Source organism: Salvelinus alpinus, chromosome 30, assembly GCF_045679555.1.
Source record: "Salvelinus alpinus chromosome 30, SLU_Salpinus.1, whole genome shotgun sequence".
Classification (NCBI taxonomy): domain Eukaryota; kingdom Metazoa; phylum Chordata; class Actinopteri; order Salmoniformes; family Salmonidae; genus Salvelinus; species Salvelinus alpinus.
The window spans coordinates 13923515-13949891 of NC_092115.1; the positions used below are offsets into that span (position 1 = coordinate 13923515).

Consider the following 26377-nt stretch of genomic DNA (forward strand, 5'->3'; position numbering starts at 1 on the left):
TTATAAATACCTCATGAGCTTATTAGTTCAACTGCCGTACCCCATCAGAACCCAAAATATAAGCTTGTTTAACTCCAATGTTTATAAAACAAAGTAAATGTAAATAAACACTGTATAGCCTCAAAACATGGTTAGAACTATAATTTTTGATATCATGGATGGTCAGCCCTTGCATCCATATCTCTGTCTATGAATTTGAAATTGGTTACATTTCTCCAGCCCCACCCCTCAGTTTTTTACCAAAACAGTGGTGGGCTTTGTTATCGTTTCAACTGCTGATTGCCCCTTTAACGTAGTGGGGGTTTCAAGGGGGGACTAATGGGGTCACAGAGAAAGGACTGGGGGAAACAAAGGAGCTGTGGTATTCATCCACTGATTTCCCCATAACAATGGAGGGGTCAGAGACAGTAGATAACTGATACATGGTAGAAGAGAACATCTCTCCTTAGCCATGGTGGCCACGATGAGAAACATGGACACCTCATATCCCTCTCATTCTCACCTGCCATTTTCAACTCTCTGGATCCCCCAAAGGTCCAAACCATCTTCAGTGAGAGTACCAGTCTGTGTGAGGAGCAGGACAGTTACACAGAAATATACTGTAGCTTCATTATACAACTGTCAGCATTTGGTACCTGTGTGCTAGCTAAAGATTTCTGAATACTTTCATTTAAAATCACAGAATCATAGTTTTACAAAAACATACTACTAGATAGAGCAAAATATTTCGCTAGGGATTATAACAGCCTGATACTTGGCATGAAGTTTGATAGTTTGTGTTTACGTGGCATAGTGGGTACCTTGTCGAAGCAGACGAGGTTGAGTTGGCCACAGATGTTGATCCTCTGGGGGCTGATGCAGAAGATACCCACACGTTTCAGCCGGCGCTGGGCATAGACGATGCCAGCTGTCATGGCTGCAGGCAGCGCCGGGGGCACCGTGATGGTGATAATGTCCAGAGATTCAACCACTATGGTTTTGGCTGGAACCTGTTCGAAGAGAAGAGAAGAACCTTCTAATAAGTTTGGCTGGAACCTGGACATGGAAAATACTCAATGAAATTGACAAACTGCAGACATAGGGAAACAACACGATTGCTGGACTTAACTGTCTCCATACTGATATTTTCTATTTTACTATGAGATGGTCATATTCTTCCAAAAAAGAGAATTGGTTGGGAATGGGCAATGCATGTTTAAATAATGGTAAATTCATACATTGTCAGAGGACTATTTTCACTCATTTAATACTAAGCCAAAATCACAGGATGGATACTACACATTGATTGTGGAGTGGGTAGGTGTAATGCTCTTTGAGTACTAGCGAAAAAAGCACTACACACTACACAGATTTCAATGCCTGAACAGACAAACTGCAAAGTGCAGTACCTGGTTTATGATGCTGAGGACGATGGTGTAGATGAAGCCAATGCCGGCCACTCCCACCAGACAGAGCAGGAAGAGATAGGCATCTCTGTACAGCTTGAAGTCAGTGGGCTTGGGGTACAGGATGGAGCGCACCAGCTGGCCCTTCTCTGTGCTGAAACCTGACAGACAACAAATATTGGAAATAACCTAAATAGCATTTGAATTGATGAGCTACAGAGGGCCCTATTAACCCTTTAATTGAGTACATTTATCTCACATCCCGGTGGAAGCTGGGAGTCCATCCTCACCATGTCTCTCTCCACTGTTGTATTCTGGGAAGGTTGGTTTAAAACTGAATGCACACAAACACTTTGAGCTAGACCTATAACAACTTTATAGCCCTGTATAGGTCAGTTAACCTAGAGTCTGAGGCCCATGCACTAATACACATATGCTATATTTAAGCAATAATGTATGGGGGGTGTGTGGTATATGACCAATATACCACAACTAAGGGCTGTTCTTAAGCATGACGCAACGTGGAGTGCCTGGATACAGCCCTTAGCCCTGGTGTATTGGCCATATACCACATACCCCAGAGGTGCCTTATTGCTATTATAAACTGGTTACCAACGTAATTGGAGCAGCAAAAAATGTTTTGTCATACCTGTGATATACAGTCAGATATATCACGGCTGTCAGCCAATCAGTATTCAGGGCTCGAACCACTCAGTTTATAATAGGTAATAAATGTGTATTAGGTGTATTAAGGTCAATGAAAAACAGCTCCATAACAGAAGACTAGAAACAATAAGTGGTCTCACCAGTCCTGACCACCACGGCCTTGACCAGTTCCCCGGTGTAGAAGCGGGTCTGAATGACGTGAGTGCCACAGAACAGCGTGTGTCTCTTGTGTTCCTCTATGCTATAGAGGCCAGCCCCATCTTCTCCTGAGCCGGGTAGGCTGGTCTTGGTGACAGGCACACTCTCACCTGGAGAGGACCAATAGAACGACTCTTTAAATATTATAGGTACACATAACCTGATTACACTACAATGGAACCATAGCAGCTTTTATTATAGCATATGGGGCTGTTTTCCGGACCCAGATTAAAGCTAGTCCTGAACCGAAAAAGCACTTTCAAATTAGTTTTCCCATTGAGCATGTTTTTTAGTCCAGGACAAGGCTTAATCCTGGCCCATAGTGTTCAAATTAAAGGAAGAACATTTTATAGTCACCTGTCAGCATGCTCTCGTTGACTATGCAGTTTCCATGAACCAGCACGGCGTCACAGGGCATGATCATTCCATTGGACGGGATGACGATGACATCACCAGGGACCAGCTCTGTGGACATGGCCTCCTCGACATCTGTGTTCAACACAACACCACAGGGGTATACTACAAAGCAGCAGCCAGCTAACTGTGATAAACAACCAGAAATAACTATGGATTTTCTGTTTCATTAAGAAAGCTAAACTAAATAAATAAAAAAGTTATTTCAATATATTTAGGCAAGTTAGCTGGCTAACTTCTTGATCTGGTTTGTAGTATACCCCTCTGGTCAGATGACAAACCCATAACAAGCAGCATAGTCCATAAGGAGGACTTGTTTTTCCTTCACAATCAACAATTTAAAATAAATAAATAAATACAAATATGTAATAAAAGATGTAGGATGAAATTATACCATTATCAAGTACACATTGTCAACCATTATCAAATACACATAATCAATGTAATACTTCAAAAGTGTAACCGAAACAATGGAAAGGAGGAAGCCACTAATAAACAATTGTAGATGAATAATAATGAATACACTACATTCATCTCTATAGAGCCAGGTCTTATCAGGCCTGTTACATACCGAGCGTCCCTCTGCACACTGAGACACGTACAATACTGTGGGTCGTCACCATGTCATGCAGCATGATGTATTGCTGTAAGCAGAGAAAAAGAGAATCCATTAAAATAAACATAAGCTAAACAACACAGAAGTAATCTATTAAAAACAAAAAAATATATGTTTTAAGTGAGAATTGGTTTGAACCCGAAAAAATGAAATTCACCAGCACCACAATGCCTATTCCACCCATGCTCTACCAAGGCTTTCCAGCACACAGCTTTGACCTACTACAGTAGCTATGTTGGTATTGTACTTCAAACTATGTGTAGGCAGGTTGCTTAGGATTCAACCCTTCTCCTATATGATGGTAGGGAGATTTGAAGTTAACGCTAGCGCACACCCCCCCCCCCCCCCCCCCCCCCACCACACACACAATAATAACTATTCTGTCAATGCCAAGGAACGAGTAACATTTAACTTCAATAACTCAGATTGAAAGGCAACATGGCTGCCACTTCCGCTACATGAGGAAGTGCTTAGTCTAGGACGATCACCCACCTTCTTGACGGTGTACAGCGAGGTAGCTATGGATATGACAGACATGAAGACTATGGCAGCGGCGTAGTAGTAATACTGTTCAATGCTCCACAGAATCACGCTGAAGAGCTGGAATATGTAGAACGGATTCAGGACCTGAGGATGAAAGAATTAATATGGGAAAAAAGTGGGAAATTATTGAGCTAGTTTCATCCTATGCAGCTTTATTGTCAAATTTATGATTGTTTTATTGTTATTTAATGGATTGTTATTATCAGATGAGTCATTGGAAAATAAGCAGCGTTTACTCTAAGGCAGTGGTTCCCAACTCCGGTCCTTGGGTATCCCCAACAGTACATATTTTTATTGTAGCCCCGGATAAGCACACCTGATTCAACTTGTCAACAAATCATCAGGCCCTCAATGAGTTGAATCCGGTACGTTTGTCCGGGGGCTACAACACAAATATGTGTGCTGTTGGGTGTACTCGAGGACTGGAGTTGGGAACCACTGCTCTAAGGTACAGTAGTTATTCCTAGCCATGTGACCTGACCCGTAAAAACTCTGGGGCCTAGTTGAAGACTATAAATAGGCTCCAGGGTTTTTCCAGATCAGCTGATCAAGAAAAACTCCAGGTCATACTTGTAGTTGTGTGAGAGAAGATGTATCCAGTAACCTACCTCTTTTATGAGTAGCTTGAACACAGATGGCACCCTAACTGCTATCTCATTCACTTCAAAGAACAGTCTCCTGTTGAAACCGGATTAGAAACCATTAGCATTTTTGCCAGCTTTCTCACACGCCAAAGGGCCAAAGTGTTCAAATACCGGTATGCACTGTATGCTTGTGCCGACTAGCCAGTCTTAGCTGTACATTCAGAGATAAATTCCAACATTCAAAAGAGGCGTTGGCCCCAATGAGATTCAAGAACAGGTGGTGTGTGTAATAGTGCCTGTAGGAACAGGGATGATTATGCCTATGTGTAAGGTAGAGGTGCAGCAGAGGAGGCTGGTGGGAGGAGCTATAGGAGGAAGGGGCTCATTGTAATGGCTGGAATGGAATAAATGGAAAGGTATTAAACACAAACATATGGAAACCACGTTTGACTCCATTCCTTTCATGCCATTTTGGCCATTACAATGAGCATGTCCTCCTATAGCTCCTCCCACTGGTCTCTTCTTATGTACTGTGTATGGAAGTAGAGAGTTGTGGGTAATGTAGGCTACCTGTAGTCCTGAAGTAGTTTGCTGAGACCAGAGCTGTGGTCAGTGTGGATGCTGGAACAAGTCACCCTGACATCCTCCAAACCTCTAGAAGAGCAGCACACACAGTCACCTCCATGGTAATACTGTATACTTACCACCTTTCATATAAGGATGATAGAGAATGTCCATGTTTTAAAAGTAGCTGGACAATTACACATGTATGGGGGTTACTGAAGTCTTACATAATGTGATTTTGCAATAGGGCTCTTACTTAAACACTTCAAAATTCTGAAGCAGATCATTCCAGTAGTATTTTGTGCTGTGGTGGGTAAAGTAGCAAACCTGATAGAAAGAGAGATGTAGTCAGAACACCAAGCAATGTTCAGAAATCAACTGAGAGGTCTTTGGATCTGTATCCATCACTTCATGCGTCTCAATAATCTTGGATACCTTCCTTCCCTTGTGTCCTTTCCTCCAGGACCACTGATCTGTAAATTTCACCCATCAGTTGTCTTGAAGCAAAGGACATGAAGGGAGAGAGCCATTCAAGACAACTGGGACAGTGTTTGTTAATGAATATCAGAGGCCATTGCCTTACCTGAACTGGCTGGATATGGATGTATTTTCCCTGATGTTCATCTTGGAGGGCACTGAAGGAGTGTATACTGTCCCCATTAGGTATGTGCAGAGGGCTTAGGAGATCAACACCGTCAAAGGGTCTCTTTCCAGGGGCTAGCATCACATGTACCTTGGCCCGGAACCACCTCCTAAACTCGTCCTGTTAGAATTGAACCAATGTCAAGTCATCCAGTTAACATTGTCCCCAGGATAAATTGCGCACAGCACATGGACTTCGAGCTTGGGGAGGATGTGAATACCATCCATTTGATGCTGTAAGACAGTGATATTAGTGATTAAGCAGACTGACTCTTCAGTAGAGAATTGGTTATTGTAAATTACAATTTGTAATGTAGTCTCAAGCCAATGTTATCTTTACTGTTACTTAGGGCTGAGTAGTTTATTTTTTTTATTTTTTTGGGGGGGGGGGGGGTAGATCAACTTTAATATTGCGGATAGATTGTAGCTTCCATCAATGTAATTGTCTGCATAATTTCCAATCTCCCATATATTTATGGGGTATATATATACCCCAGTATCTGGAGCATCAGCATTTGTGGGTTCGATTACAGGCTCAAAATGGCCAGAAACAAATAACTTTCTTCTAAAACTCAGTCTATTCTTGTTCATCTTCAGTTTCTTGGCCATTTCTCACATGGAATAGCCTTCATTTCTCAGAACAAGAATAGACTGACGAGTTTAAGAAGAAAGGTCTTTGTTTCTGGCCATTTTGAGCCTATAATCGAACCCACAAATGCTGATGCTCCAGATACTCAACTACTCTAAAGAAGGCCAGTTGTATTGCTTCTTTAAATCAGGACAACTGTTTTCAGCTGTGCAAACATAACTGCAAAAGGGTTTTTAATGATCAATTAGCCTTTTAAAATTATAAACTTGGATTAGCTAACACAACGTGCCATTGGAACACAGGAGTGATGGTTGCTGATCATGGGCCTCTGTACGCCTATGTAGATATTCCATAAAACATCAGCCGTTTCCAGCTACAATAGTCATTTACAACATTAACAATGTCTACACTGTATTTCTGATCAATTTGATGTTATTTTAATGGACAAAAAAAAAAGTGCTTTTCTTTCAAAAACAAGGATATTTCTATATATATATATATATATATATATATATATATATATATATATATATATATATATATAAACATGCATACATACATATCTTTTTCAAATATATTTTATAATTTCCCACAAACCCTACCACTCCTCCCCTAATTGGAGTAAACTAGTGAACAACAAAACTTAGGCTTCTACTTCCAGCTTTATACGTACTATATACATTTTACGGGCACAATCTATTTTACAGTAGTTATATTTTGTTTGTTTGTAGTTCTGGCCTTCCTCTATTTCTGATGTTCATCCAGTTGTATTTGCTATATCTTTTTAACTGTGCTATATTTCACAACATTTTTACAGACACAGTATATTTTACATGTGTTATCTTGTTATTAGTCCCACCCTTCAGCTCCATTCAATCCATCTCATCCATCTCATCTAACACCATCCACATTGGATTTCTATTTGCTATATATTTTTCAACTGTGCTGTGATGTTTCACAAAAGTTCTGAACCTTTCTATTCTCATATTTTCTACAGATTGTAAATTAAAGATACAATTTTTTTGGGAAAAGTTTTATTATATTATGGATCGATTGACTAGGACTTTTCAAATCACCCAGTGAAAGGTTATCTTTGAGTAAGATCAGTGTACCGTGGATCTTAGCAGCAGTGTCTGGGCCTCCCTGATGAAGGGGGTCCGTGTGCAGGTCCCTCTCACTCCCCACTCAGGCAGCCAGTAGAGCACCAGAAGCAGCAGCCCCCCGGTGCACACCGCCCCAACGGCCACCAGAACCATCTTCCAGGGGCACGGCCGGTAACCCCACACCTCCTACAGACACACACAATGAGATTGTGGCACATGTTGGGTCAGAGAGCAACATTTGTCTGTAACACCTCTTGGATGGAAGCTCAGCTACTCTAGCCCCTACCCCAGGCACTTCTTAAAGGACCCGCCCCAATTTTCACCTAAAATGACATACCCAAATCTAAGGAAGTATTAGATCAATATTAGCTAGCTATATCACGCCACCTGCTAGGCTATGCTAGCGCAGCGGTAATCAGTATGGTATATACACAAGGCTAAGCCTAGATGGTCTTTCACTATATATGCTTACACGTAGTATTCAGTCATCTCCGATCTACATAAAGACCCTAGCTGGGCCCTAGGGGTAGGATCTTGGCTCTTGACGGAGTTATGGTCTTTGGACAGGCATGCATGATATGGTGTTTGTTCAGTCACTCACCATCTCGTCCTCCAGACCCTGGTTGATGATCTTCACGTCTTTCTTCTCCATCCTGTCAGAAGTGTTTAAAGGTCTCACTGAAACAACAGGGAACATCTTACTCAGCATCTTGGAATTGTTTGCCATTGTAAATATTCCTGTTTGGGTAGCATGTTGGATTTTGTCTCGTTATGTTTGAATTGAAGCTGCGGTATTTGACTTGAAACCAAAGGATCCGAAAACCTGTTCTCCCTTGGCACTATCACCTTTGCCTGCGGCAGTTTAGGCCCGGAATGCTGTCAAGCCCTTTTTGACAAATGTTTAATGTGCTATACATTGCAAGATGGCGCCGAGAGAGATGGCAGCTTCACTTCAAGTCCTTAGGAAACTGTGGAGTATTTTTTTTAAATGTATTATTTTTTACATTGTTGGCCCAGAAAACCTTAAGTGTTATTACATACATCCGGGAAGAACTATTGGATATCAGAGAGACGTCAACTTACCAGCACAACCAGCACTACAACCAGGAATACGACTTTCCCAAAGCAGATCCCAGGATATTTGAACTGATTCCAGAGGCCGACCCAAAACAACGCCGTCAGAGGAGAGGGTGCAGGAGCGGTCTTCTAGTGAGGCTTTGGATGCGCGCACACCACTCACCGCTTCCGAGTATATTACTAGCTAATGTCCAGTCCCTAGTTAACAAAGTAGACGACATTATGGCAAGAGTTGCTTTCCAAAGAGATATCCGGGATTGTAACATACTCTGTTTCACGGGTGACATGGCTAGCTGGGGACATACTGTTGGGAGTCCGTACAGCCAACAGGATTTTCAGTGCATTGCGCCGACAGGAACAAACATCTCTCTGGTAAGAAGAAGGGCGGGGGTGTATGTTTCATAATTAACGACTCATGGTGTAATTGTAACAACATACAAGAACTCAAGTCCTTTTGTTCACCTGACATAGAATTCCTCACAAATCAAATGCCGACCGTATTATCTCCCAAGAGAACTCTCCTCGGTTATCGTCACAGCCGTGTATATCCCCCCGCAAGCGGATACCAAGACGGCCGTCAAGGAACTTCACTGGACTTTATGCAAACTGGAAACCATATATTCTGAGGCTGCATTTATTGTAGCTGGGGATTTTAACAAAGCTAATCTGAGAACAATACCTAAATTATATCAGCATATCAATTGCAGTACACGAGCGAGTAACACACTCGACCACTGCTTCTCTAACTTCCGCGATGCATACAAGGCCCTCCCCCGCCCTACTTTTGGCAAATCCCCTCCCCTCCCATAGGCAGAAACTAAAGCAGGAAGCACCCGTGCTTAGGTCTATCCAACGCTGGTCTGACCAATCGGATCCCATGCTTCAAGATTGCTTCGATCACGTGGACTGGGATATGTTCCGGGTAGCCTCAGACAATAACATTGACGTATACGCTGACTCAGTGAGCGAGTTTATAAGGAAGTGTATAGGAGATGTTGTACCCACTGTGACTGTTAAAACCTTCCCTAACCAGAAACCGTGGATTGATGGCAGCATTCATGCAAAACTGAAAGCACGTACCACCACATTTAATCATGGCAAGGCGACTGGAAACATGACCGAATACATACAGTGTAGTTATTCCCTCCTTAAGGCAATCAAACAAGCAAAGCATCAGCATAGAGACAAAGTGGAGTCGCAATTTAACAGCTCAAATATGAGACATATGTGGCAGGGTCTACAGACAATCACGGATTACAAAAAGAAAACCAGCCCAGTCGCGGACGTCGACGTCTTGCTCCCAGACAGATTAAACAAATTCGTTGTGCGCTTTGAGGACAATACAGTGCCACCGACACAGCCCGCTAACAAAGACCGTGGGCTCTCCTTCTCCGTGGCTGACGTGAATAAAACATTTAAACGTGTTAACCCTCGCAAGGCTGCCGGCCCAGACGTCATCACTAGTCGCATCCTCAGAGCATGCGCAGACCAGCTGGCTGGTGTGTTTACGGACATATTCAATCAATCCCTATCCCAGTCTGCTGTTCCTACCATTGTTCCTGCTCCCAAGAAAGCTAAATGACTAGGGTTGCAATGGGTCGGAAACTTTATGATACATTTCCTGAATTTTTTCGGAAATCTTCTACGGGAAGTTAACTTCTCTAGGGTAGGGGGCAGCGTTTGGAATTTTGGATGAAATGCATGCCCAAAGTAAACTGCCTGTTTCTCGGGCCCTGAAGATATGATATGCATATAACTGATAGATTTGGATAGAAAACACTCAAAAGTTTCCAAAACTGTTACAATAGTGTCAATAGTGTGAGTATAACAGAACTGATTTGGCAGGTGAAAACCTGAGAAAAATCCATTCAAGAAGTAGTTTTGTTTTTTGTTTTTGTAGTTTTCTATTCAATGCCATTACAGTATCCATTAACTTAGGACTCAACTTGCAGTTTCTATGCCTTCCACTAGATGTCAACAGTCTTTAGAAAGCGTTTCAGTCTTGTATTCTGAAAAATGAGGAAGTAAGAGCAGACTGAATGAGTGGACCCTAAAGTTTCACGGAGCTTTTTCCTGCACACAACCGAGAGAGTGCGTTTCTTGTTTACATTTTATATTGACAACGTTATTGTCTGGTTGAAATATTATCGATTATTTAGGCTAAAAACAACCTGAGGTTTGAACATAAACATCGTTTGACATGTTTCTATGAACTTTACGGATACAATTAGGATTTTTTTGTCTTCCTGTTTTGACTGCGTTTGAGCCTGTGGATTACTGAAGAAAACGCGCAAACAAAACTGAGGTTTTTGGGTATAAAGAGACTGTATCTAACAAAAGGAAGATTTATTGAGTAAATGAATGTCTGCTGAGTGCAACCATATGAAGATCATCAAAGGTAAGGGAATAATTTTATCTCTATTTCTAAATTGTGTAACTGTTCTATCGGGCTGGCTACTGTTTGTAATGATTTGTAATCGTAAGGTATGCTTTCGCCGTAAAGCATTTTTTAAATCTGACACCGTGGTTGGATTTACAAGCAGTTAATCTTTAAACCTATGTAAAATATGTTTTGTTTTCTGAATTTTCATAATGAGTATTTCTGTATTTGAATTAGGCGCCCAGCAGTTTCACTGGCTGTTGAAGAGGTGGGACGCTACCGTCTCACATGCCCAAGAGAGGCCCTGGAATTTGGGGAAATTTGCTTAAATGAATCAAATAAGATTGCTTATAACAGTGAACCTTTTTTTGTGGGATACACAAGGCAATTCTAGGTCTTGTGGCATATCTTGGTTAAACTATCCCCAATGCAATGGGATCGCAACCATCTGCATGCAGTGCATTATTCCATCACATGTGCAGTGTACTCTTCCATCACATGTACAGCTGATTCGCAAGATCTTGCACACTAATGAGATGCTATTGAGCCCACACTACTACACTGTCTGAGCCAAGGACTACATGCTTTCTGGTAAGTTTGAATTACAATACTGGGTGGGGTGAATATATTTTATATGACATACATAATTTTTTGTTAATGAGTAAATAGTAGCCTACAGCAAAGTGTGTTTAAATAATTTCTAACTTGTGGGTTTTAGCTTGCTTGAGCCTGCTAACTGAGGAGTGTTAATTCACCTGTTTCCATACATGTTTCATTTTAAAACATTTATCTTACAAAGGAGTTGTTTTAATCTAATTGCTTAAATATTTATCTGTACATGGAATTGTATTTGTTGTTTTTTTTACTCATTTTTTTCTAATCTTTACAGGAAAATGCTGTAACGGAATTCTTCGTCCTCCTCTGACGAGGAGTAAGAAATGTCGGACCAAGATGCAGCGTAGTGAGTATCCATTTTAATCGGAATACTTGAAACAAACAAACAAAATAACGAATAAACGAACGAAGACGAAACAGTCCCGTAAAGTGACAATACAAACACAGGAACACAGTAACAGGAACATTCACCCACAAACCACAACACAAAACAGGCTACCTAAATATGGTTCCCAATCAGAGACAACAACTAACACCTGCCTCTGATTGAGAACCATATCAGGCCAAACACATAGAAATAGACAAACTAGACATACAACATAGAATGCCCACTCAGATCACACCCTGACCAAACAAGACATAGAATCATACAAAGCAAACTATGGTCAGGGCGTGACAAATGCCACGGGCACTATCTGATGTGTGGAGACATTTCACTGCAGCTAATGTAGAAGGAAAAGCTGTGTACATTTGCAAATACTGTTCCAAATCATGTGAAAAATGCAACAAAGATGCAGAATCATCTGGCCAAGTGCATAAAGTGCTCACATCACACCCATTGTCTGCGCTGCTCATGAATTGAATCTGCTCCTCAAGGACATCATGGCACTGAAAACAATGGATACACTCTACAAGAGAGCCAAGGAAATGGTTAGGTATGTGAAGGGTCATCAAGTTATAGCAGCAATCTACCTCACCAAGCAAAGTGAGAAGAATAAGATCACCACATTTAAGCTGCCCAGCAACACCCGTTGGGGTGGTGTTGTCATCATCATGTTTGACAGTCTCCTGGAGGGGAAGGAGTCTCTCCAAGAAATGGCCATATCACAGTCTGCCGATATGGACAGGCCCATCAAGAGGATCCTCCTGGATGATGTATTTTGGGATAGCAGTAGCCATTGCATGGATTGAGGGAGACAATGCCATCCTGTCTGATGTTCAGACTCTGCTTGCAGATGTAAGAGAATAAATCTGTACTGCCCTGCCCACTTCACTGTTGCTCCAAGCAGAGGAAACTTAAGTTCTGAAATACATCAAAAGGCGTGAAGACTACTACTGCCTGAAGCTCATACATGCCGCAGCGTACATGTTGGACCCCAAGTATGCTGGCAAGAGCATCCTGTCAAAGCCTATGGTGTCATCACTACCGTGTCTCACCACCTTGGCCTGGATGAGGGCAAGGTTCTTGGCAGTCTGGCGAAGTACACTTCCAAGCAAGGTCTTTGGGATGGAGATGCAATATGGCAGTCGTGCCAACATATCGCATCAGCCACCTGGTGGAAGGGACTTTGTGGATCTGAGGCTCTTTCCCTTGTTGCCTCCATCATCCTCCAAATCCCACCAACATCAGCCGCGTCAGAGCGCAACTGGTCCTTGTTTGGGAACACACGCCAAAGCATGCAACAGGCTGACCAATACAAGGGTCGAAAAATTGGTCGCCATCCGGACAAATTTGAGGCTTTTTGAGCCTGACAACGAGCCATCCTCAACAAGGTTGGAAAGTGACAGTGAAGATGAGGCCTCAGAGTCTGATGTTGAAGAGGTGGACATTGAGGAGGTCCAGGGAGAAGACATGGAAGCCTGAGAGAAAGGCAACCATTTTTTTTATATTTTCTTTTACAGATGTACAGATGTATGATGAAAACGTTTTTGGGAGATGCGATGGATCATTGGGGATCATTCAATATTCCCTTTCTTTTGTTGGTCAGTGAAATCATCCCATGTGAAAAATCAACTAATTTAATTGAATTTCAATTCGTTAAAAAAAATATATTCTTTGATTTCTATTGAATCATTTGCAATTGTCTACTTATGATAACGTAAAAGGTTTATGTTTCTGTCTCCATATGATATGGAAAATATATCCAATGCAAAAAAACATCTACATTTAAATGGTATTAATATTAATTCCCATATATTTTCATTAATTCCCATACATTCCCGTTAATTCCCACAGAAAGTTTCCACCTCTGAAGATTCCCCAAAATCTGCAATCCTATAAATGACTATCGCCCCGTAGCAATCACTTCGGTCATCATGAAGTGCTTTGAGAGACTAGTCAAGGATCATATCACCTCCACCCTACCTGTCACCCTAGACCCACTCCAATTTGCTTAACGCCCCAATAGGTCCACAGACGTTGCAATCGCCATCACACTGCCCACTGCCCTATCCCATCTGGACAAGAGGAATACCTATGTAAGAATGCTGTTCAATGACTACAGCTCAGCATTCAACACCATAGTACCCTCCAAGCTCATCATTAAGCTCAAGACCCTGGGTCTCGACACCGCCCTGTGTAACTGGGTCCTGGACTTCCTGACGGGCTGCCCCGCAGGTGGTGAAGGTAGGAAACAACATCTTCATTCCGCTAATCCTCAACACTGGGGCCCCAGAAGGGTGCGTACTCAGCCCTCTCCTGTACTCCCTGTTCACCCATGACTGCGTGGCCATGCACGCCTCCAACTCAATCATCAAGTTTGCAGACGACACTACACTGGTAGGCTTGATCACCAACAACGACGAGACAGCCTACAGGGAGGAGGTGAGGGCCCTCGGAGTGTGGTTTCAGGAAAATAACCTCTCACTCAATGTCAGCAAAACAAACGAGATGATCGTGGACTTCAGGAAACAGCAAAGGGAGCACCCCCCTATCCACATCGACGGGACAGCAGCGAAGAAGGTGGAAAGTTAAGTTCCTCGGTGAACATACCAGACAAACTGAAATGGTCCACGCACACAGACAGTGTGGTGAAGAATGCGCAACAGCGCCTCTTCAACCTCAGGAGGCTGAAAAAAATTGGGCTTGTCACCCAAAGCCCTCATTAACTGTTACAGGTGCACAATTGAGAGCATCCTGTCAGGCTATATCATCGCCTGGTATGACAACTGCACCGCCCACAACCGCAGGGCTCTCCAGAGGGTGGTGCGATCTGCACAACTCATCACCGGGGGCAAACTACCTGCCCTCCATGACACCTACAACACCCGATGTCACGGGAAGGCAAAAAAGTTTTAAAAAATCATAAAGGACAATAACCACCCGCGCCACTACCTGTTCACCCCGCTTCCATCCAGAAGGCGAGGTCAGTACAGGTGCATCAAAGCTGGGACAGAGAGATTGAAAAGGCCATCAGATTGTTAAACAGCCATCACTAGCACAGAGAGGCAGCTGCCTATCTACAGACTTGATATCATTGGCCACTTTAATAAATAGAACACTAGTCACTTTAATGCCACTTTAAGAATGTTTACATATCTCGGATAACTCATCTCATATGTACTGTATCCTTCACTATCTATTCTTTACTATCTATTGCATCTTAGCCGCTCGGTCACTGCTCATCCATATATTTTATACTTATATGTTCTCATCCCATTCCTTCACTAGATTGTGTGTATTAGGTTTTGTTTTGGAATTGTTAGATATTACCTGTTAGATACTAATACACTGTCGGATCTAGAAGCATAAGCATTTCGCTACACTCACAATAACATCTGCTAACCATGTGCATGTGACCAATAAAATTTTATTTGAATAACTAACATTATTGACTGACTGAAACTAATCTCAGACCTCCATTAAGAAAGGCTGTCAGCTCTTCAACCCTGTCTGTGTCAATAAAGATGAATGGGTTCAGGACACCTACGCCTCGCTCTCAGAAAGCTCAACACCTTCTTTGCCCGTTTAGAGGAAAACAGAGCCGCCAACGTGGGCCACGCCGCTCACGAGGACTCTGTGTACTCTCGATATTTTGTCTTGTGAAGAGGGCACGACAAGTCCTCAACTGGCAGCTTCATTAAATAATACCCACAAAACACCAATCTCAAAGTCAACAGTGAAGAGGCGACTCCGGGACGCTGGCCTTCAGGCAGAGTTGCAAAGAAAAAGCCATATCTCAGACTGGCCAATAAAAAGAAAAGATTAAGATGGGCAAAAGAACACAGACATCAGACAGAGGAACTCTGCCTAGAAAGCCAGGATCCCAGCGTCGCCTCTTCACTGTTGACGTTGAGACTGGTGTTTTGCGGGTACTATTTAATGAAGCTGCCAGTTGAAGACTTGTGAGGCGTCTGTTTCTCAAACTAGACACTAATGTACTTGTCCTCTTGTTCAGTTGTGCACCGGGGCCTCCCACTCCTCTTTCTATTCTGGTTAGGGCCAGTTAGCGCTGTTCTGTGAAGGAAGTAGTACACAGCGTTGTACGAGATCTTCAGTTTCTTGGCAATTTCTCGCATGGAATAGCCTTCATTTCTCAGAACAAGAATAGACTGACGAGTTTCAGAAGAAAGATCTTTGTTTCTGGCCATTTTGAGCCTGTAATCGAACCCACAAATGCTGATGCTCCAGATACTCAACTAGTCTGAAGAAGGCCAGTTTTATTGCTTCTTTAATCCAGGACAACAGTTTTCAGGTGTGCTTAACATAATTGCAAAAGGGTTTCCTAATGATCAATTAGCCTTAAAATTATAAACTTGGATTAGCTAACAATGTGACATTGGAACACAGGAGTGATGTTTGCTGATAATGGGCCTCTATATGCCTATGTAGATATTACATAAAAATCAGCCGTTTTCAGCTACAATAGTAATTTACAACATTAACAATGTTTACACTGTATTTCTGATCAATTTGATGTTATTTTAAAATGGACAAAATTTTTTGCTTTTCTTTCAAAAACAAGGAAATGTCTAAGTGACCCCAAACTTTTGAAAAGTAGTGTACATATATATTTATATTCCGGACTCTGACATCGCTCGTTCTGACATGTCTTCATTTCTTGTTCTTTCTTTTATTTTTGGATTATGTGTGTATTGTTATTGTATTGCTAGATATTGCTGCATTGTTGGAGCTAGAAACATAACAGATAACATCTGCAGATAACATCTGCAAAACGCTGTATGCAACCAATAAACATAGATTTTCATAAAGATGTTGCAGCTTGTACATTTTGCATTCCATCAAGAAGAGGTTTTAAGTTGACGCCCTACTTCCTCATACCAGAGGGAACATGGTTCAAGTAGGCTGGAGAGAGGTAACACAGTCTTAACCATCACGATAGTAACAACAAAATCATATAGTTGGTGTGAAGAGAACATGTAAAATGAGAGCACTTTTGGTGTAAACATTCTAACAGTGAAAAGGGCGTTTTTCCTAGCTTCTTTACATTTAGTTGCTTCTTTACATTTAGTTGATGATTAGTCAGCTCTTCTTTACAGACGCCAACTACCAACAATAAAGGCAGGCTTTTGGCAGTGGAAGAAGCTTGAAAGAATGTAAAACACACTACTTAAGATATTGTCGCCTTCTTCCTTACTAAAAGCTGGTGACCTTTGCCTAAAAGTGATATCCTCTTTTTTCTGTCTTGTTCAAGACCTGACTCTTCTGTTCGGTCATTTCATTTAGTCAACATTAAGCATTTCTACTGAAATAGTGGACCATTCTGCATCAGAAGCATTTTTAACTATATTTTAAGGCTGGATGTGCTCAATGTCGGTCTATTTCAAACTGTAACACATCACAATACAGTAACTATAGTAAGGAGAAAATGACTCCAAATGTCACTTAAATGGTGATCCGTGTGAATCCTGACTACATTTTAGTTTAATTTACGATTCACAGTCAGAACATTATCAAATACATTGTATAAAGCCCCTTTTACATCAGTCGTTGTCAGTCCAAGTGCTTTACAGAAACCCAGACTAAAACCCCATAGAGCAAGCAATACAGAAGCAGAAGCACAGTGGCCAGGAAAAACTCCCTAGTTGGCAGGAACATACAGTAGGAAGAAACCTAAAGAGGAACCAGGCACCGAGGGGTGGTCAGCCCTCTTCAGGACTTTTCCAGGTAGACATTTAATTTAAAGAAATGTTAAACATTTTATTTATTAACCTTTATTTAACTAGGCAAGTCACTTAAGAACAAAATCTTATTTACAATGACGGCCTACCCTGGCCAAACCCGGACGACGCTGGGACAATTGTGCGCCGCCCTATGGGACTCCCAATCACGGCCGGATGTGATACATCCTGGATATGAACCAGGGACTGTAGTGACGCCTCTTGCACTGAGATGCAGTGCCTTAGACCGCTGAGTACATGTGGCCATTAAGGCCAGATTGCTTTTCAAGATGTTCAAAAGTTCATAGATGACCAGCAGGACCAGATAATAACCATAATGGCTATAGAGCGTGCAAACGACCCTTAAGGTCGGGTTAGGGTTCTAAGTATATAGCCTACAAAAGAAGGGGACCTTTGGCCGGTGAGGTTTTGTGCATTTGCCTATGACTTATTATAGGTTACGTGAACATGCAACTGATAACTGATCAAAACCATGTCTACTACCCTGATTTGATAAGAGATGGACTTCCAACTTTATTTCACCAGTAAAAGTAATAGTAGGGTAATTCCACCAATTTGGTGTAACTTGGTCAAAAAAAACATTTGTAAACATTCTGTCATAAAGAACCCATGTTCAACTTTACATAATAAGGTTCTTTTTTTTTTAAATGACTAGAGTAAGTGCCAAATAAAGTAACAGGGTTGATGATTTCTTCTTAAATAAGCCATAAATCCCCTTGTGACAAGGGGAATGGAAGCTTGTTGTGTGCAACAGGGAGTGGCAATTGAATGCAGGCTTCACAAAAAAATGAAGCTGTTAAAACATTTCTAGCCTGTCAATCTATGGGTAACAGGGTTGATATTTTATGCTCGACCCACTCAGTTTTCCACCACAAAACACCCGTACATTGCCAAAAAGAGTAGAACCAGTGTTTACTCTATGATTTCACTATTAGATGTTTCTTTTGAAAACAATATGTATATTTTTATTTATTTAACCTTTATTTTACTTGGTTAAGAACAAATTGTTATTTACAATGACGGCCTAGGAACAGGGGGGTTAACTGCCTTGTTCAGGGGAAGAGGAAGGAATAGCTTCACCATATTAAAATGAGAGTTCAGTTCACCTAACAGGGTTGACCTTAAAATGAGGGACAGACATAAATGAACGACTAATCACATGAAATTAATAATAAATCTTCAGGAATGACTTTGTCAGAGCAATAAAATAGCATGGGCTTTACAATGATGGTGAACTTGGAGACAGATGGGGATTCAAATATTCCTAGAAGTGACACAGGGTTGGAGGGACAAGCCTTTATTCATATAAAAAATATATTTTCTTGAGTTATCCATGAGGTCTATAATAAAGGGCACTTCATTTAATATAACAGGCTTGGTGCACAATTTGTACTTAAAATATCAAAGAGACGTCACTCTTTTCGTGGAACGACCCAGCAGTAATGGTGGTCTACTACGTTACAGTAGGAGATAATACCAACCACTTTAAATCTAGCAGTCACTTTCACTAGTTATTGTACACACCAGTCACTGTTAGGGGCAAAAGTGTTTATTTTTGTGTCTATTATTTAAAATTGTTTCAAGTAAAATAATAAACATTATCATCGTAATTTCTAGACAATTTGTAATCTATTTTAAAAACCCATTCAATAAAGTATTTGAAAGTCCACACATGGTAAATACTGAGTTTAGAGAAATATTTACCATTAGGTTACTTCACTACTGGTATATCCCACACAAGAAAAGTTAGAGCTTTCTGGATTCCTTGCACGACAGTTAGAGTGTAACGTTATCTGTTCAAACATTCCCCAATAGTACATGCTACAGTTGTAACGTTGTAACAGAGCTGTATGACGTAAGACAACATGTTTTTATCTCGCTGGGTCTTGTTCGATATATATATATTTTTTCTAAACATTTAAAATACTCACCAGAACCCTCTGGCCTCTTGCTGTCAGAAATCACTCATATTGCGGGAAAAATACGGATTCAGAATTTCACCGCGCACAAATGTCTTCTACAATTTATGTGGCCTGTAAAGTGTCCACAGAAAGGGCGCGTGTGCAATATTGACAATGTGCTGTGGTATATTCCATGCGCGTACAGACCGTCCGAAACTGGTTCATTCACGACCATTGAGGAGGAAGTGGAAAAACAGGATGTGAGGACACATTTTGCGTACGCCTATTTTCTCCCATTATCTTATTATTTCCTATCGCCGTCAAACCCCTCTGGGATAGTTAAAACCAGACGGAAGAGGAAGCGAGAAGTCCCTTACCATTTTTTCTGGTTCATTTACAGTCAGTTGTCGCGTTCAAGACAACTGGGAACTCGGGGAAAAAACGTGGTCCGATTGACACAAATCGTTTTGAACGGTCATCCAACTCGGAATTTCACGTCGAAAATTCGGGCGTTTCTAGAGCTCATACTTTCCGACCTGAAGATCACTAACATCATAGGATATTACTTCGTTTTTTCCGAGTTCCAAGTTGTCTTGAAAGCACCATATGACCACGTTTACATGCATACCAGTATTCTGTTTTTGAGTTGATGCATATGAACATCCTATTTACAATAACCCGAATAAGCTCATATACGCCGGTTTTGAGAAACCTGAATAAAATGACTGGGATATGCTTTTCTTTGATAGGATACTGTGGCATGTAAACCGTTTACTGTTGTTTTTCGCGGTCTGCACGGGCTGTTTCGCATAGCAGGCTATCACCTTTGAAGTTCAGACGGAAACAGTAATAGTTGGAATAGTAACTGAAGTCTGGACACTGACTCTAGGCCTTACATGTAGCCTATAATAATATTAACTCCTGTAGAATGAAGTGTTTCTTGCCGTAAAATGTCAACTTTGTCTCGGGAACAGGAGTGGAGAAATTTTATTTATTTATTCCACCTTGAGAAAATGTGAACGTGTGCTTAGGGACCTTGTTATGTAGCCGAACCCTGATTTTATTTTCCAGCTACATAAAAGCTGAGAGTAGTTCACTTTAAACCAAAATATGCATCCAAGACAAACTGAAATACTATCATTTTCAAGGCTTTTCATTTCCTTAAAACCGGTCAGCGTCTCCACTCCACGAGAGAAGCAGAAATGAAAGAGAAAACTTGACCAATGTCAACTAGATTGTTGATTATGCATCCATTCTATTGATTTCTGACATCATTCTGGTGAGCGTGGCTTTATTTAATGTTCTAGAGCACCAGGTAATGACAGAAGATATGCTGCATGTATCTAATTATAAACAAGTTGACTAACAAATAGCCTACCTAATGTCGGAAATTATAAGCAGAAAAATAGCTAAATGACTGAGGCTTAAAACCTTTTTTTCCCTCCACCCCCTGTAAAAAAAAAGTTTTGCTATCCCTAGGCAAATTATGAATATTCTGTTTATTCATGGGTACCACAGGAATACTGGTGAGCGGGATATCAAAGGGGCATGTAATATAATTTCCATAACCAAAAATATTGTATTTTCAGCTGTTTGAAACTGGTATACAAAACCTAAAGAACGGGAAGCATAGAAATTGCACACATAGAACAGATCTACCGCTTTTTAGACTTGCTTTCAATGAGAATGATAGATCTATAACTCACATATGTGAATTTGGTCAGATCACCCAAAAAGTTACATATTGCAGCTTTAACCGGGATATGAGCTATTATCCGGAATACTGTGTGCATGTAAACGTGGTCAATGAAGTAGGTAGACCAGACCCAGCTGCTATGCATTGGTGTCTATGTGAGAGTCACCCCTTAATAACCTTTTACTGTAGTCGGCTAAATCAGGGTAACACAGAGTGATTCTTGGTGGTCTTAAATAAATCTACTTTGAAACAAAAGTATACACCTCACACACATGGTTATGGGCTTTAAAAAAAGAAGAAACCTGTACCATGTCAGATATAGAGTTTAAATGTATTCCATTTTGAGTTTGCATCCCAATATTCCACTTTATATACATCACAGAAGACTGAAATATAACAAAACTGTTTGACATAGACACACCAGATTTTCATCTGTTTAAAAAAAAAAATCTTTATTTAATTATGAAATTATAAAAAATATTATTACCATTCCACCCATGAGGCCAAAGAGGGCGCTTTTGGTCATTGACTCCAGCAAAGGGATTATATATATACAGTGGGGCAAAAAAGTATTTAGTCAGCCATCAATTGTGCAAGTTCTCCCACTTAAAAAGATGAGAGAGGCCTGTAATTTTCATCATAGGTACACTTCAACTATGACAGACAAAATTAGAAAAAAAAATCCCGAAAAACACATTGTAGGATTTTTTATGAATTTATTTGCAAATGATGGTGGAAAATAAGTATTTGGTCAATAACAAAAGTTTATCTCAATAGTTTGTTATATACCCTTTGTTGGCAATGACAGAGGTCAAACGTTTTCTGTAAGTCTTCACAAGGTTTTCACACACTGTTGCTGGTATTTTGGCCCATTCCTCCATGCAGATCTCCTCTAGAGGAGTGATGTTTTGGGGCTGTTGCTGGGCAACACGGACTTTCAACTCCCTCCAAAGATTTTCTATGGGGTTGAAATCTGGAGACTGGCTAGGCCACTCCAGGACCTTGAAATGCTTCTTACGAAGCCACTCCTTCGTTGTCCGGGCGGTGTGTTTGGGATCATTGTCATGCTGAAAGACCATACCTACTGTGAAGCATGGGGGTGGAAACATCATGCTTTGGGGCTGTTTTTCTGCAAAGGGACCAGGACGACTGATCCATGTAAAGGAAAGAATGAATGGGGCCATGTATCGTGAGATTTTGAGTGAAAACCTCCTTCCATCAGCAAGGGCATTGAAGATGAAACGTGGTTGGGTGTTCTTTGGATGCAACTCAGCATTCTTTGTCCTCCAAACACGACGAGTTGAGTTTTTACCAAAAAGTTCTATTTTGGTTTCATCTGACCATATGACATTCTCCCAATCTTCTTCTGGATCATCCAAATGCTCTCTAGCAAACTTCAGACGGGCCTGGACATGTACTGGCTTAAGCAGGGGGACACGTCTGGCACTGCAGGATTTGAGTCCCTGGCGGCGTAGTGTGTTACTGATGGTAGGCTTTGTTACTTTGGTCCCAGCTCTCTGCAGGTCATTCACTAGGTCCCCCCATGTGGTTCTGGGATTTTTGCTCACCGTTCTTGTGATCATTTTGACCCCACGGGGTGAGATCTTGCGTGGAGCCCCAGATCGAGGGAGATTATCAGTGGTCTTGTATGTCTTCCATTTCCTAATAATTGCTCCCACAGTTAATTTCTTCAAACCAAGCTGCTTACCTATTGCAGATTCAGTCTTCCCAGCCTGGTGCAGGTCTACAATTTTGTTTCTGGTGTCCTTTGACAGCTCTTTGGTCTTGGCCATAGTGGAGTTTGGAGTGTGACTGTTTGAGGTTGTGGACAGGTGTCTTTTATACTGATAACAAGTTCAAACAGGTGCCATTAATACAGGTAACGAGTGGAGGACAGAGGAGCCTCTTAAAGAAGAAGTTACAGGTCTGTGAGAGCCAGAAATCTTGCTTGTTTGTAGGTGACCAAATACTTATTTTCCACCATAATTTGCAAATAAATTCATAAAAAATCCTACAATGTGATTTTCTGGATTTTTTTTCTCATTTTGTCTGTCATAGTTGAAGTGTACCTATGATGAAAATTACAGGCCTCTCTCATCTTTTTAAGTGGGAGAACTTGCACAATTGGTGGCTGACTAAATACTTTTTTGCCCCACTGTATATATGTAGACTTTTTTTCCAATGGTAAACAACCTGAGTAAGACATCTTAATTTATCCACCATCTTTGGTTAAAACAGACCTCAAAGACTGGGCTTGCATCATCCATCTCAATGTTTTACATCTACTTGCATGCAAGATTTTTCTGTTTTCTTGGGGGGAAATAAGAAAATGTTCCAATTCATTCTGAAATCTTTCTTCCATCGGTTTACACTACCCTATCATGCCTATCCAAGAGATGGCAGTGTTCTACAACATTTAACCATGACCTAAAATCGACTGATATCAAATAACAATGTGTGTAATATTCCAATCATTACGGTCACATCACGTACATTTTACACCAGGTTGGACATTTTTGACTAAGAAAACATTAGCAAAATGGGCACCTACTGAAAACCTACAGTATATATATATACAGTATATACTGAACAAAAACATACATGCTACATGCAACAATTTCAACAATGTTACTGAGTTACAGTTCATATAAGGAAATCAGTCAATTGAAATAAATTATTTAGGCCCTAATCTATGGATTTCACATGACTGGGCAGGGATGCAGCCATGGCGCAGCCACCCACTGGGGAGCCAGTCCCATCCACTGGGGAGCCAGGCTCACCCACTGGGGAGCCAGGCCCATCCACTGGGGAGCCAGGCTCACCCACTGGGGAGCCAGGCCCACCCACTGGGGAGCCAGGCCCACCCACTGGGGAGCCAGGCCCAGCAAATAAGAATACGTTATTCCCCACAAAAGGGCTTTATTACAGACTAACCGGTGCCCCCGCACATTGACTCTGTACCGGTACCACCTGTATATAGCCTCGCTACTGTTATTTTCACTGTCATTTTACTGTTTTTAAAATGTCTTTACTTATCTATTGTTTACCTAATACCAATTTTTTATTTAAAAATTGCACTGTTGGTTAGGGCTTGTAAGTAAGCATTTCACTGTAAGGTGTTGTATTCGGCGCACATGACAAATAAACGTTGATTTGATTTGAGAAATACTCCTCAGTTTCATCAGTTTTCCGGCTGGCTGGTCTCAGATGATCCCACAGGTGAAGAAGCCGGATGTGGAGGCCCTGGGATGGCATTGTTACATGTGGTCTGCTGCTGTGAGCCCGGTTGGATGTACGGCCAAATTCTCTAAAACGACATTGGAGGCGGCTTATGGTCAAGAAATTAACATTAAATTATCTGGCAACAGCTCTGTTGGACATTCCTGCAGTCAGCATACCAATTGCATGCTCCCTCAAAACTTGAGATATCTGCCGCATTGTGTTGTGTGACAAAACTGCACATTATTGTCCCCAGCACAAAGTGCACCTGTGTAATTATCATGCTGTTTAATCAGCTTATTGATATGCCACACCTGTCAGGTGGATGGATTAACTTGGCAAAGGAGAAATGCTCACTAACAGGGTAGTAAAAATAAATAAGCTTTTTGTGCTATTGGAAATTTCAGGGATCTTTTATTTCAGCTTATGAAACATTTTTATTTATTTATTTTACCGTTATTTTACCAGGTAAGTTGACTGAGAACACGTTCTCATTTGCAGCAACGACCTGGGGAATAGTTACAGGGGAGAGGAGGGGGATGAATGAGCCAATTATAAACTGGGGATTATTAGGTGACCATGATGGTTTGAGGGCCAGATTGGGAATTTGGTAAACATGGGATCGACACTTTACATGTTGCATTTATATTTTTGTTCAGTATAAATGTACAGTACCAGTCAAATGTTTGGACCACACCTACTCATTGAATGGTTTTTCTTTCTTTTTTCTATTTTCTACATTGTAGAATAATAGTGAAGAAATCAAAACTATGAAATAACACATATGGAATCATGTAGTAACCAAAAAAGTGTTAAACAAATCAAAATAGATTTTATATTTGAGTATCTTCAAAGTAGCCACCCTTTGCCTTGATGACAGCTTTGCATACTTTTGGTATTCTCTCAACCAGCTTCATGAGGAATGGTTTTCCAACAGTATTGAAGGAGTTCCCACATATGCTGAGCACTTGTTGGATGCTTTTCCTTTACTCTGCGTTCCAACTCATCCCAAACCATCTCAATTTGGTTGAGGTCGGGTGATTGTGGAGGCCAGGTCATCGGATGCAGCATCATCACCCTCCTTCTTGGTCAAATAGCCCTTACACAGCCTGGAGGTGTGTTTTGGGTCATTGTCCTGTTGAAAAATAAATTATAGTCTTACTAAGCGCAAACAAGATGGGATGGCGTATCACTGCAGAATGCTGTGAACCATGGTGGTTAAGTGTGCCTTGAATTCTAAATAAATCAGTGTCACCAACAAAACACCCCCACACCACCTCCTGCATGCTTCACGGTGGGAACCACACATGCAGAGATCATCCGTTAACCTACTCTGCGTCTCACAAAGACACGGCGGTTGGAACCAAAAATCTCAAATTTGGACTCATCAGACCAAAGGACAGATTTCCACTAGTCTAATGTCCATTGCTTGTGTTTCTTGGCCCAAGCAAGTCTTTTATTATTGGTGTCCTTTAGTAGTGGCTTCTTTGCAGCAATTGAATCATGAAGGCCTGATTCACACAATCTCCTCTGAACAGTTGATGTTGAGATGTGTCTGTTACTTGAACTCTGTGAAGCATTTATTTGGGCTGCAATTTCTGAGGCTGATAACTCTAATGAACTTATCCTCTGCAGCAGAAGTAACTCTGGGTCTTCCTTTCCTGTGGCGGTCCTCATGAGAGCCAGTTTCATCATAGCGCTTGATGGTTTTTGCAACTGCACTTGAAGAAACTATTAAAGTTCATGAAATTTTCCAGATTGACTGACCTTCATGTCTTAAAGTAATGATGGACTGTCATTTCTCTTTGTGAGCTGTTCTTGCCATTATATGGACTTGGTCTTTTACCAAATAGGGCTATCTTCTGTATACCATCCCTACCTTGTCACAACACAACTGATATGCTCAAATGCATTAAGGAAAGAAATACTACAAATGAACTTTTAACAAGGCACACCTGTTAATTGAAATGCATTCCAGGTGACTACCTCATGAAGCTGGTTGAGAGAATGCCAAGAGTGTGCAAAGCTGTCAAGGCTACTTTGA

General features: G+C 41.2%; 1 protein-coding gene across 2 annotated transcripts in view; it reads right to left on the reverse strand.

Moving 5' to 3' along the window:
- The window catches only part of LOC139559526 (polyamine-transporting ATPase 13A3-like), a 35501-nt gene extending 15740 nt beyond the window's left edge, over nt 1-19761 (reverse strand). Inside the window, exons 1-14 of one of the 2 annotated variants that reach the window (XM_071375599.1) lie at nt 19449-19761; nt 7906-7982; nt 7314-7490; nt 5554-5733; nt 5227-5297; nt 4977-5060; nt 4431-4500; nt 3772-3906; nt 3235-3307; nt 2607-2738; nt 2192-2359; nt 1389-1546; nt 801-989; nt 503-564 (exon numbers count right to left, since the gene is read on the reverse strand). In XM_071375599.1, the coding sequence (XP_071231700.1) occupies nt 503-564; nt 801-989; nt 1389-1546; nt 2192-2359; nt 2607-2738; nt 3235-3307; nt 3772-3906; nt 4431-4500; nt 4977-5060; nt 5227-5297; nt 5554-5733; nt 7314-7490; nt 7906-7956 (1550 nt within the window). In that variant the 5' untranslated portion in view covers nt 7957-7982; nt 19449-19761. The remainder of the gene's footprint in view (nt 1-502; nt 565-800; nt 990-1388; nt 1547-2191; nt 2360-2606; nt 2739-3234; nt 3308-3771; nt 3907-4430; nt 4501-4976; nt 5061-5226; nt 5298-5553; nt 5734-7313; nt 7491-7905; nt 7983-19448) is intronic. The other variant, XM_071375600.1, reaches the window with a different exon arrangement.
- Nucleotides 19762-26377: the final 6616 nt, after the last annotated feature.